Here is a 13,139-nt window from a genome sequence, read left to right as displayed (position 1 = left end):
TAGATCCTCAGCTGCATTTAGGGATGAAACTTAAAGCCTATTTGGGCTGCAGGTGTGTGCATGAAAGTGAAAAGTAGGGAATATGAAGGGGTGCTTGTGCAGCATCTCTCTGGCTGTGCAAAGCAGGCAGCACTGACCTCGCCGCACCGCTAAAAGAGGAGCGAGCAATAACAGCAGGCTCTCTGCTGCTTGGGCAGTTGTTACCTACAGTAGATCTGGTTAAAATCCCCAAGCTGTGGTTTCTGCACAGTGGTCCTGGCAGAGGTGTCGGCGGCTGCTGCACAAGCGCTTGCCGGCGCTTGCCGGCGAGGTTTGGTGCAGGTCTCCCTGCTGCTGCTCCTAGGCAATTGTTGCTGTGCTTGTGGGAATGCAGCGGCTCCAGCTGCACGGAGGTCAGTGCTTTTGTCTTGCTGCGAGGAGTTTATCTCTGCAGATCTTGCCTGCTTTCCTGGGTCAGGCTTCACCTCCGCTGTTATCAGCAAACGCAGGAACAGCCCGGTCCAGAGCCGGACTGCATAGGAACCTCTCGACCCCCTTGCAGGGAGAGGCAGCGCTCTCACATCGCTCTCACATCGCTCCCACACTAAAGGGCAGCAGCAGGGCCAGGGCCCAAGGGCTAGAGACGGGATGTGCCCAGTCCTGTGGCCATCGTTCCCATTGCTCCATTTTGGCAGCACCATTCTCGTGCACCCTAGCAGCACAGGATGCAGGCAGTGGGCACAGTGGGGCGCCCGCAGCAGCCCCACGCTCACCGCACAGCCGTGCATTTTGCAGCGGCGGCTGCAGTTGGCAGCAAAGATGGAAGCGGCAGAGGCGTCGGGGCCCTCCCCAGCCTCATCTCCCTTTGGGTCCTTCACCCCAAAGACAGAAAGGGCAGATCCTCACCCGGCAGCACCGGCGGCACCTATTCCCCCTTCCCTGATGGGCTGCCCCATCCCAGCGCACCCTCCCTTTCCCAGCAGCTCCAGCCGGACCCCTCCAGCTGTCTCCACAAACCCAAACCATTAGCATTTCCTGTTCAAACATTTCCAATAAATAAATGGAGACATCATGCCACAAGCCCGCAAGTGACCCAGAGGCGGGTCCGAGGCCAGGATGGACACGACCACCCAGCGCCCGACCCCCTGGCTGGGCGCCAGCCCTGCCTTTGTTTGAATTCCCGGGTGAGTAAGCGCTCGGCTGACGCCAGCCAAAACGCTGTAAGAAATTATTTTTTATATTAAATAAATTGTTTTCAGTAAATCTGCTCCTACAAGAAGGTCCAGAAGCTACCCGCAGCACCGGGCTCCCTGCAAGGGAGCCAGAATTCTCTTTGCTGGCCTTGTCGCGGCCATGCCAGGGCACGTACCCTGCCCAGAGGTGTCCAGTTGGGGCCAGCTGTGCTACAGATGCCTCTGTTCTGCTCACCCCTGGGTGCAGCTGTGCTCCTGCAGCTGCCCGGCAGCCTGGGCATACTGCAGCGGAGCAGCTTGCTGTGACACGTCGCGTATCTCTGTCCTGAGGCACGACCCAGGCTCACTGGTGAGCGGACAGAGCCTTGGGCATGGGGCTCCCTGAAGCATTCCAGGCCCTGGGAGAGGCATCTATCTCCCAATATCAGGCCTCCCAAAACCAGCTTCCTTGGCTGTGCAGAAGTCCATGTCTTGACCTAACAGTGCCTATCCTGCTCCGAGGCTGGAGATGCTTCAGGACTGACAGCCTGGACTTTTCTCCATTGGTCCTCCAAGCCCTTGGGAAAACATCTTTACTACATCAGGGTGCCAGACATCAGCACCTGGGCCGGTCCCCTGATATCTGCCAGTGGGTGGTGGTAGAAAAGGAGAAATTAGGGGAAGGCAAGTCTCCAAAACATACTTTCCCGGCTTCAGTGGCTCATCCTATGGTGACAACCGGAACCAGCACATCCCTTGCCCCTTTCAGGGCCAGTGCTCCTGTGGGGTGTCTGTGCTCCTCCTGGGTTCCTGGGAATGAGCGGATGCAGAGGAGGTGAGCTTGGCTACGGGGTAGGTCCTGAGTGATCCATGGGCCGAGCTGGGATTCCAGGAACACCAGTAGCAATGTACAAAATGGGTTTAAATAGAGAAATGGTGAACCTCTGGCTGTGCCCAGGCAGCAGAAACAGCAGGAGAGGTTTGAGCCTGATTGGGTCAGTGGATATGATCTTTCTCAGATGTGCAGAGGTTTTGTCCTCACTGCTCTGGGTTGTCTCTGGCTTTCAGCTGGAAGCAAAGAAGACGTATCTAGAGCTAAGCAAGCTCTGTCATGGTGACAATTAGGGAAAATATGAGGCATATATCTTCCACTATTTTTTTTTTAAATTATGTTTTGCCAAAGCCAAAACTTCCTGTGGGAACCGGGTGTTTAAAGGCAAATTTTTGCTGCTGAAATTTTCTAAAGTATTTAAAAAGGTTAAAATCTTCTTTGAAAGAGGAGGTGTAGATTTTCTGCTTCAGAAATGTTATGTGCCAGAAATGTTATGCGTCAGCATGATAAGACTTCAGAAACTGAAATGCAGTGAAACCACATTTTGATTAATTTATGAAGATAACATAAAGTCTTTTCTGATTTGGAGTGATTTCATTTTGTTTGAGCACATGCCTTGCTCACGGGAAATTCCTGTTTTTCCCATCTACAATAGGTGAGATAGAAGATGGGACGTGGCAGGGGGCAGCCTGCTGCTAGGGGTATGCTGCCCAAGCAAGAACTGAATTTTTGGTGCTGGTGGGTGACATCCCTGGTACTCCCTATGCGTGCGTACAGTGGGGCTGGTGGGACAGGGCAGTGGGAGGTGGGTGCTTCTGGGCAGCATGGCCAGGTCTTTAGCTTTGGGGGCATCTGTGGGGCTGTGTTTAGACACTGCCTATCCCCAGCCATGCTGTGGTCTGAGCTGCTGCTGGCGCCCCCCTGCAGCAGGAAGGCAGAGGCAGGGGTCCCCTTCCAGCCCTTGATGGTGCCCCTCAGCAGGACTTGAGGCCCCAGCTGCCACTAGGATTTGGTGCCATCAGCACTTGTAGGTGCTGACAGATGGATGCGTGGAAGGGCTGGTTGGGGCCGGAAACTCCTGATCCCTCTTTATCTGCCCCTCGCCCTGCTCTCTCATCTACCCGTCACGCTCTCTGTCTCGCCTGGTATCTGATGCTCCTATTCCTGTGTCTTTCCAGCTGCTGGAGGACTGCCCACCCTTTTGCAGCACCCCATGGCCAGGCATCAGCCCCCAGCTCTCCATTCCAACCTCAGCACAGGGTTCTGTACCCCCTCCACACACACCCCAGGGATCTGCTGGGCTCACTGCCTGCAGGAAGCACCAGTTCTGAGTGAGGGGAGGCACCTCAGGTGCCCCCATCCTATATCTGCATGCTGAGCATCAGTCACAGTGGCTTGCAGGTGCCTGGAACTGGGCTCCACAGCTGTGGTGTATTGCAGGTTCAAGTGGGAGGAAAGGATCAGGCCCAGCTCAGCATCATCATGTGCACTGAAGAGGTCAAGGAGGTTTGCTGCTGTTCAAATGTGCTGCCTGCTCCTGGACTAAGGTCCACCTGCGTACCAGCTGAGAAACTGTCACAAGCCTTTCACTTGCCTCTCCTGGCATCCCCGATCCCCATCGCTCCATTGCAAACCCACTGCTCCAGCTGGGCAGAGTGGCAGCGGAGGGGTCAGTATCCGCATTAATGTAGCTGCCCCTAAACCCACTGCCAGAGATCAGCTAATCTGATAATTACAGCAACAAAAGCCATTTAGACAAACCATGACCTGACCTCGGGAGCTTGGAATGAAAACATTTTACCCTCCTCTGTCTGGATCCTGCACTGAGAAAACATCTGTATTCAGAGGACGGCTGGGAAAAGAGCCCCCGCGCAGCACCCGCTGGGAACAGGCACAGCTCTGCTCCTACCCTCATGCTGCCTGCGCCCAGCATCAGCCGCAGATGGGCAGCGCCTGGGACAGGGCAGCCAAAATGCTGCTGTGATGCTGGGATCGAAGGTGCCCCCTGTGCTGGGCTCCCTGTCCAGAGGGGTGCAAGAATGGATCTTCCAAGGCAGAGTGAAGGGGATGGACTGAATGGAGCATCTCTGCGCCCTCCCAGAAACATTTTTTTCTCCAAGCTCACGTGAGGCTCGATGGCACGGGGAGAGCAGCACCTGGCTCCCAGAGACCCCCATATCTCCCCAGAGATCCCCATATCTCCGCAGCAGCCGAAGCTCTGCAGGAGCCAGAGTGCGGGGGGCCGTGCCTGTGTGGGGCAGGGCAGTGCGTGCCCGGAGGGCTCCTTCGCTCTGGGTAAGGTGTACAAGCCTTCCCGTTGAGTGGCAGGTCATTGCTGGCTGTCAGTCAGAGGCAGGAGATGAACAGAGGGATGCCTCAGGGCCAGCTCCCATGTTTCTTCTGCTTTTACATACATTTTGGTAGCACCCTTTGTGTAGGCTGAGGAGATGAAAGCTCAGGGCCAGAGGGATCTTGTTAACACACAGTCACCCGTCTCAGGGGCCTGGCGGCCTGATGCTTCGTGCCTGTCTGTCTCGTTCCTATATCTGTTCCCAGTGGAGCCCCACTCAGTGCCACCAAGGGTATGGGACACTGGCTGGGCTGGGAGCACCAGCAGGTAACTGCTGCTGGATCAGTGACCCTGGCTTCATAGGCACAGGCAGCAGCACAGACAGAGTCCACCAGACCAGCAGCTCTGGACTTATGCTGCCCAAGAGCCCCTGAGGAAGAGGAGCTAGACAGTGCTGATTTAGGGAATTGCTTTTTTTTTTTTTCCTACAACTGGCACTGCTCAGCCTGCTCTGGCGGTCCAGGCTTGGCAGGCAGAATCCCTGTGCTCTCATGACTTTCCTGCTTTGCACTGGGAAAGGGTTTGGCCATGTCCCCAAATATCCCAGTACTTTTTTTGGAGAGTGGTAGGATTAGAAACCAGTAAGTGCAGCAAGAGCCTGTCAGTCTGGGGACTCCCCAGCACTTCTGTCTGCTCCAGAAATGGGATGCTCTAAGCAGCCTTGGTCAGCCTTTTGCATTGCAGTATCCCACTTGCACAATGCTTTACTCCTTGTGAGAGAAAACACCACTCACACTGTGGTGGCTACTCTCATTTACTTCTGATGCCCTTGTTCTCATCAGCTGCTTCCCCACTAAGCACTCCAGTGTCTCTAATTTAGCAGCATCCACAGACCTCAGGAAATCCAAATGCTCTTCATCTGGCTGGGGTTAGAGTTAAGTTTGGGGTTAGAGTTATGCTTACAGTTGGAGTTAAGGGTAGGGTTAGATTAGAGTTAAGGTTAGAAATAAGGGTAGGGTTAAAGTTGAGGGTAGGGTTTAGAGATGCCCTCACAGCACCTTGACAAGGTCAGGCTCATTGCTCTCTACAACTACCTGAAAGGAGGTTGTGGAGAGGCGGGAGCTGGCCTCTTCTCCCAAGTGACAGGGGACAGGACAAGAGGGTATGACCTCAAGCTCCACCAGGGGAGGTTCAGGCTGGACATTAGGGAAATATTTTTCACAGAAAGGGTAATTGGGCACTGGCAGAGGCTTCCCAGGCAGGGGGTTGAGTCACCTTCCCTGGAGGTGTTTAAGGGACAAGTGGAGGAGGTGCTGAGGGGCATGGTTTAGTGATTGATGGGAATGGTTGGACTTGATGATCTGGTGGGTCTTTTCCAACATAGTGATTCTATGATTCTATGATTTGCAGGGGTTCACAGCTATTTCAGAGAGCAGACCTAAATCCCTTTCTGGGTTTCCATGCAGCCTTTTCTCAAGCCCTGATTGAGGCTTTATCGGAGTTGGGCTAAGAACCAAGGCTTTGGTCTAACGCTGCTGTCTTGCTTCTCTGCCTTTCGCACTACCCTGTTTCCTCTGAAGGCAGAAGCCTTGTCACGCTGCCGTGCTGCCGGGCAGCTCTGCCTCTTCCCCGCTCTCATGCCAAGCAGAAAGTGTGCCAGGCAGTTCTTCCAGGTGCTGCCCGGAGCTGGGGGTGGCGATGGCTACCCCCCCAGGCTCCCCTCCTGGGTAGCCGGGCTGCAGAACCACCTTGGGCACGGGATGGGGGCGAGGAGCCAAACAGGTTTTCAGAGGGATCTTGGCTGGGTTAACAAAGGGAGTGCATGATATCGGTTGTCTGCAAAAGCTTTTGGGGACAGCGTGGCGGCTCCTGCCCCGTATCCCTGCGTTTTATGTCACGAGGGGCAGTGGGGTCGCCCTGCCGGGGCTCTTGTTCCTTCCCATGTCCCTCGAAGCCTTTCCTAGATGCTGCAGGATCGCGGGCGGATTCCCACGAACTTCAAAAGCCTCTTGGGGCGGCGGGGCCGGGTGTGTGTGTGTGTGTGCGGTTCCTAACGGAGCCAGCCCGCTCCCCGGGTTCGCTCGGGCAGCCCCCGGTGCCGGTGCGCGGGCCGGCTCTGCCCTCTGCCGACACCTCCGGGGCGGCTGCGGGGAGGCAGCGGCTCGGCGGCAGCGGCAGGAAGGCGCCGGGAGGGATTCCCCTGCGGAGAAGGGCAGCGCCGTGCGCTCGGAGGAGGGTCCCGAGCGATCCCGAGCCCGTTGGCTCCATCCCGGGGCCGCCGGGCAGCGCGGCTGATGCCGCCCCGGGCACCGCAGCCCCGAGCGCTGACACCGAACCCCCGCAGCGCCCCGGGGAGAACCGCAGAATCACCGGGCTGGAAAAGATCTCTGGGATCATCGAGTCCAACCATTCCTATCTGCCACTAAACCATGTCCCTCAGCACCTTGTTTACCTGTCTTCTAAACACCTCCAGGGACGGCGACTCCCCCACCTTCCTAGGCAGCCTCTGCCAGTGCCCAATGACCCTTTCCATGAAAAATTTTTTCCTGATATCCAGTCTGAATCTTAACTGGTGGAGCTTGAGGCCATTCCCTCTCACCCTGTCCCCTGTCACTTGGGAGAAGAGCCCAGCTCCCTCCTCTCTACAACCTCCTTTCAGGTAGTTGTAGAGAGCAATGAGGTCTCCCCTCAGCCTCCTCTTCTCCAGGCTAAACAACCCCAGCTCTCTCAGCCATTCCTCATAAGGCCTGTTCCTCAGCCCCCTCACCAGCTTTGTTGCTCTTCTCTGGACTCACTCCAGAGCCTCAACATCCTTCTTGTGGTGAGGGGCCCAGAACTGAACACAGGATTCGAGGAGCGGTCTCACCAGTGCCGAGTCCAGAGGGAGAATAACCTCCCTGGACCTGCTGGCCACGCCGTTTCTGACACAAGCTAAGGTGTCACTGGTCCCCTTGCCCCCGGGTCACTGCTGGATCACGTTCAGCCGCTGCCAACCAGCGGTTCTTGTCCTCCAGGCAGCCCCGCGGCCTCGCGCCCCGCGGCCACAAGGGGGCAACCTGCGCGTCCCGGGCGTCGCACACCCCGAGGGGGGTGGTGGCTCCGGGCAACCTCATCGCGATTGGCTGCGCCCGGCAGGCAGCGGGGCGGCCATTGGCTGGGGGCAGGGGCGGGGCCGCGTGCGGCGCGCTGATTGGTCGCGGCGCGCCCAGGCCCCGCCCCCGGCGCTGAAGGTGAGCGTCTCCTCCAGGCGCTGCGCGTGCCGGTAGGAGCGGAGGGGCCGCGCCGCCATGGCCGCCTCCCTCTTCACCGCCGTCCCACGCGCACCGCCGGTCGCCGTCTTCAAGCTCACGGCGGATTTTCGGGAGGATGGGGACGCGCGGAAGGTCAACCTGGGCGTGGGCGGTGAGTTCGCGGCCTTCCCGGGGCGGCGGCGGCCGGTGTCCCGAGCGGCGCGGTGTCCCCGGGACTGCGGGAGTCACCGGGGCCGAGGTCACCGGGACAGCCGGCGGTCACCGGGGCTGAGGTCACCGGGTAGGGCAGTGGGAGGGGTCACCGGGGCCGAGGCCACCAGGACATCGGGGGTCACCAGGGCCGAGGTCAATGGGGCTGAGGTCACTGGGACATCGGAGGTCACCAGGGCTGAGGTCACTGGGCAGCACGGTGGGAGGGGGCAGTGGTGTCACCAGGGCCGGGGATGCGCAGTGGAAGCGGGGCAGGGGGGTCACCACTGGGCACCAAGGTCGTTGGAGTGTCAGGTGTCCTAGTCACCAGACCCAGTGTCCCCCCACCAGCTGTGGAAAAACTGTGTGTCTCTCCTGGCAGCGTACCGCACGGATGAGGGGCAGCCATGGGTGCTGCCGGTGGTGAAGAAGGTGGAGCAGATGATCGCCAACGACAACAGCCTGAACCATGAGTACCTGCCCATCCTGGGCCTGCCCGAGTTCCGGGCCAACGCCTCCCGCATCGCCCTGGGTGATGACAGTCCCGCCATCAAGGAGAACCGGGTAGGTGATGGGCAGGGAGGGAGACTGCTCTGTGCTGGGAGAGCTGCTGGGATCCCTAGGTGTCTCTAGCAGACTGAGCAGAAGAGCGTGAGTCCGTGGAGTAACTGCACGGGGGCAGGATTCGGTGATTTTCTCTGACGTGGACCTTACTGGTTGTAGGTTACCTGATGAGCCCATGTACTTGAAGCCGTGAGTACAAGTAGTCATAGTTTCTGGGAAAGACTGATTCTGAAAATGTTGTATCAAGACTGAACATAGGCTATGATTGGAAATTGTTTTTCCTTCATCTTTTAACAGTTGCACCACAGGAAACTGAAGTTGCATAACAGGCCACCTTTCCTTACACAAGCTACTAGCCACACATCTGCTCTGTGCCAAAAAGTCACAGGAATAACTGGAGTCTATTGGATATTAGGAGAAATTGCTTAAATGAAAGAGTAGTGAAGCATGGGAGTAGGCTGCCCAGGGCAGTGGTAGAGTCACCATCCCCTGAGGGGTTCAAATAACACATAGATGTGGCACTTGGGGACATGGGTTAGTAGGCAAGGTGGTGTTGGGCTGATGGTTGGACTTGGTGATCTTGGATGTCTTTTCCAGCCTTAATGATTCTATGGTTCTATAAGGTTTCAGAATAAGCCTGAGCACTGAGGGAGGTTGAACACCACTGGAAGGGAATGGTGTCCTGGCTGGGGTGACCCCAGAGAGTGTATCTGGGATCCTGTCTTGCCCTTGCAAGTGCCTGTGTGTACCAATTGACCTGGATGGACCCTGCTGCCAAGCTCTCTCTGTTGCAGATTGGAAGCGTTCAGTCCTTGGGTGGGACAGGCGCTCTGCGTATTGGCGCAGAGTTTCTGAGGCGGTGGTACAACGGAAACAACAACACAGCAACCCCAGTCTACATCTCTGCTCCATCCTGGGGTGAGTGCCATCATCAGTGCTGCCACCTCCTTGCAGGGAGCCCTGTGGGCCAGTAGGCAAGAGAGGAATGGGAAGGGCATGGGCAGCAGGAGAGGGGCCTTCCTCTTGCGGGTAAAGGCATATATATTATATCATATAGTATATCTGTCATGTATTTTGGTGAGATTTAAGGGAATACTGGGACTAGAGAAGGTGGCTTGCTGGAGGTGGGACCTGCTTTTCTGAAAAGTGATTTTTTTCCTCAGAGAACCACAATTCTGTGTTTGTGGATGCTGGCTTTAAAGACATTAGAACCTACCACTACTGGGATGCTACCAAAAGGGGTTTGGATCTCAAGGGGCTGCTGGATGATATGGAGGTGAGTAAAACTAGCATGGGAGAGGCGTGCTTGGTGCTGTGCTGTCAGCAGCTGTCTGGGCTGTTGTGTGCTGTGCCTGGAAGTGGATCTCTGCAAAAGAAGCTCCTGGTGCAGCTGTGGGTGCCCAGTCTTGTCTGTGTGTATGACCAAGACCTACTCTCTCCTCAGAAAGCCCCGGAGTTCTCTATCTTCATCCTCCATGCCTGTGCACACAACCCAACGGGCACAGACCCTACTCCAGACCAGTGGAAGCAGATTGCTGCTGTTATGAAGGTATGGACTGGTGCTAGGGCTGAAGTAGGGCTAGAGAGACAGATAGCTCTTGAGTAAACTAGAGATGGGCTTGTAGAGAATGACATGAAATGTGGTGGAGCTGGAAGAGTCTTACAGGGCAGGTGTTGAAGGGAGAGGCTGGCAGATGCTGGTCATCTGCAGTCAGAGAATAGAAGCATCCCAGTTCTGTTTGTGCCTCCAAATTCTTGCTTTCACACTCTGTGGCATGGGCTGCAGTGAGATTTCTTACGCTTGAAAGATTATCCACAGGCCCCTGCTTTTCACAAGTACTGGATAGTAGATCATAAGATGGTGCATCTCTTGTATCTGTATCCTCAAATGCAGTTTTCTCCTGCATTTGATATTTTCTTGACCCCAGTAGAAAGAAAATATCCCAGTCTGGTGTTACTGGCCCATATTTCTTTTGTATTCACCAGGAAGCCCAATGGTAATTTTCCCTCCTACGGGACAGTGGGGGGTAGACTGAAGGTTGTGGGGAAGGGGTTTCCCTCTAACACTGTTCCTCCTTGCAGCGCCGGTTCCTGTTTCCGTTCTTCGACTCAGCCTACCAAGGTTTTGCCTCTGGCAGCCTGGACAAGGATGCCTGGGCTGTGCGATACTTTGTCTCCGAGGGCTTTGAGCTCTTCTGTGCACAGTCGTTTTCCAAGAACTTTGGGCTCTACAGTGAGTGTCTGGCAGTAAGCTGGCCCAGTAGCATCATACCCAGACAGATGGGGCTGGCATGCTGGGGGGGTGGGAGAGCTCTGCTTTGCCCTGATGTGTGGGACCAATGGGTCACGTCTTTTGCCTTGCCCACAGATGAACGTGTGGGGAACCTGACTGTGGTGGGGAAGGATGCAGACAACGTGCAGCGTGTGCTTTCCCAGATGGAGAAGATTGTGCGCACCACTTGGTCCAACCCTCCGTCCCAGGGAGCGCGCATTGTGGCAACTACACTTTCTTCCCCACAGCTCTTCGCCGAGTGGTATGTGTCACCAGGAGTGGTGGGAGAGGGAAGTTGTTGTGGGGGAGCTGTCTGCCTGAGGGCCGGCTTTGGCTAAACGGCTTCCAACTGGACAGGTGCCTGTCCTCATGCTTTGCTTCCCACTTGCTGCAGGAAGGATAATGTGAAGACGATGGCAGATCGGGTCTTGCTGATGCGGTCAGAGCTCCGGTCTCGCCTGGAGTCCCTTGGGACCCCGGGCACCTGGAACCACATCACAGAGCAGATTGGCATGTTTAGCTTCACGGGGTTGAACCGTAAGTACCAACTGGCCTGGCAAATGGAGGACTGACTGGGTGAGGACAGTTTTGCTGGGGGTGAACTGGACTGAAGCAGTCCAGGGCAGGAATCTTTCTGAGACTTCACTGGAGTCCTGGTATTGCTGCCTCTGTGGCTAGGCAGGAATGAAACACCAGGCAGCGTTTTAGTGGCCAGTGCTGGAAGCATTCTGCTTCTTGTGTAAGATTCAAGCAGCTTTGATTGGTTCTTTGGGCTTTTCTGAGCTTCTCGGATCACTGCTCTGACCTGATATCCAATTGTTTCCCCAGCTAAGCAGGTGGAGTACATGATCAAGGAAAAACACATCTACCTGATGGCTAGTGGGCGCATCAACATGTGTGGCCTGACTACCAAGAACCTGGACTATGTGGCCAAGTCCATCCATGAAGCTGTCACAAAAATCCAGTGAAGCACATGAACAACCAAACTTACATGAAGTCACCAAAGCTGTAGTGTGTAGTCTGCGTCTTTATCTGCTCATGGCTTGCCTTGTCCCACACCTCTTGGGGTTTAATAAAGATGGGAGCAGTAGCTCAATCAGGGATAAACATCTTTTGACCTTTCTGAAATACCCCTTGCCGTACAGTAAGCTAGTGCCCCCAGGAGGGTAGGGGCAGCATAAGCCGCCTCAGCTCTTGTTTGATTGACAGCAGCCTGGTCTTCAGGCACTAAGAGCTGCATCTTCAGCGCATCCAAATCAACTCCATGTAACTGATCACTTTGATCTAGGTGAAGTATGGTGCCAGGGCAATGTGCTGTGGGATAACAGCCCAGTTGGCTGGGATCTCATATGGCTTGTGAACTACAGTCACTCAATAGTATTTTAGGGAGGGCGAAGCTGTTGCTGGCTTTTTCCCATTCAGTTCTGAGCCTTATGCGAGCAAACATTCGTAATTGTGATAATTGCTTCTTCGTGTTGCTGACAGAAAATTAAACCTCCATCTCTGAACACTACTCCTGCCTTCTGTGCTATTGTGCCTTTAGCGCGATAACCTCTTCCCAGCCTGAGATTAAAGCCTTGGCATTATGGTTTGTCCACTGGGCCTTGGTTTGTTGGTTTGGCTTTCCCTTTCTCTCATGGTGTGTTGCATCTCTGATGACCTTGGTTGCTGCTAATGGGGCACAGTCCTCGTGGGAGAGCTCCTTGAAGCTGACTTGTTCCTCCCATGTCCATCTTGTGGTCCACTTTCACACCCCTGCCCTCTTGTCCAGCCCATTGTGTGCATCTATGTGTGCTTGCTTTCTGGATGACTGTGTGTCACCCATCCATCTGGCCATCTCTCCCTGGCCCAGAGCCGCTGTCCTGTTGTGAATGTGTTGAAAAGCAGATCTTCCCCATTCTTCCTTCTCAGCAGGCCCCTGCTGAACCACCACCTACCCTCCCTGGTTTCAGCAGGCCTGCCAGCAACAGTCTGTGTTTCTGGCACTGAAAAAGAGCTGGGACCATCTGCTTCTGCTCTCTGCAGTCACTCTTAGCAGGTTTATTTGTGAGCTGATATTACTGCCTTGATAGAGCAGCCTCCTGCCAAGATCTTGTGAAGAAGGGGGAACAGCCCCTTTCCTTAGGTCAGTTAGTGATAGTGTAGCCTTGGTGGATTTTGCTTGTGCTGCAGCTAAGACAGTGAAGGCAAAAATGGTGCCTTGTTCCCTTGCTGTGTTTGCAGGCAATGCATGGGGTCTTATTTGTCCTTTTCCATTTGTGTTACATAAGAGAGTAAGCCAGAGACGGTTTGTGGAGGTGGGGAGCTTTTTCTCCTCTAGGTGTCCATCCGCAGCCAGGGTGATGGGGTAGTGGTTAATGGATGACTAATAGGGCTGATCTGAGGGGAGGGAGTTGGAAGAACCAACTCTTCTATTGTAATTTCTGACATCTGCCTACACTTCTGTCCTTACAGACCTCTAGGTGTGGAGCCTGGCCCACTGCCCATGTGATCTGTACCAGCCTTACAATCCTTGTTTTTCCTAACAAGTGACCTAAATTTCTCTTTTTCTGCAGGGTAAGCTCATTACCCATTATCCTATTTACCATGG

At 55.1% G+C, this 13,139-nt stretch overlaps 1 protein-coding gene across 1 annotated transcript; it reads left to right on the top strand.

Moving 5' to 3' along the window:
- The first annotated feature begins 7,489 nt into the window (after positions 1-7,489).
- On the top strand, positions 7,490-12,062 carry GOT1 (glutamic-oxaloacetic transaminase 1). Its single transcript, XM_069864024.1, has 9 exons — positions 7,490-7,675; positions 8,096-8,277; positions 9,072-9,195; positions 9,441-9,553; positions 9,722-9,826; positions 10,360-10,510; positions 10,646-10,811; positions 10,944-11,086; positions 11,378-12,062. Exons 1-9 carry the CDS (start codon positions 7,561-7,563, stop codon positions 11,515-11,517), a joined length of 1,239 nt encoding a protein of 412 aa, XP_069720125.1. The 5' UTR covers positions 7,490-7,560; the 3' UTR covers positions 11,518-12,062.
- Positions 12,063-13,139: the final 1,077 nt, after the last annotated feature.

Source organism: Phaenicophaeus curvirostris, chromosome 9, assembly GCF_032191515.1.
Source record: "Phaenicophaeus curvirostris isolate KB17595 chromosome 9, BPBGC_Pcur_1.0, whole genome shotgun sequence".
NCBI classification, from domain to species: domain Eukaryota; kingdom Metazoa; phylum Chordata; class Aves; order Cuculiformes; family Cuculidae; genus Phaenicophaeus; species Phaenicophaeus curvirostris.
The sequence above is the reverse complement of the archived record's forward strand: the minus strand, read 5'-3'. Positions and strand labels throughout refer to the sequence as shown.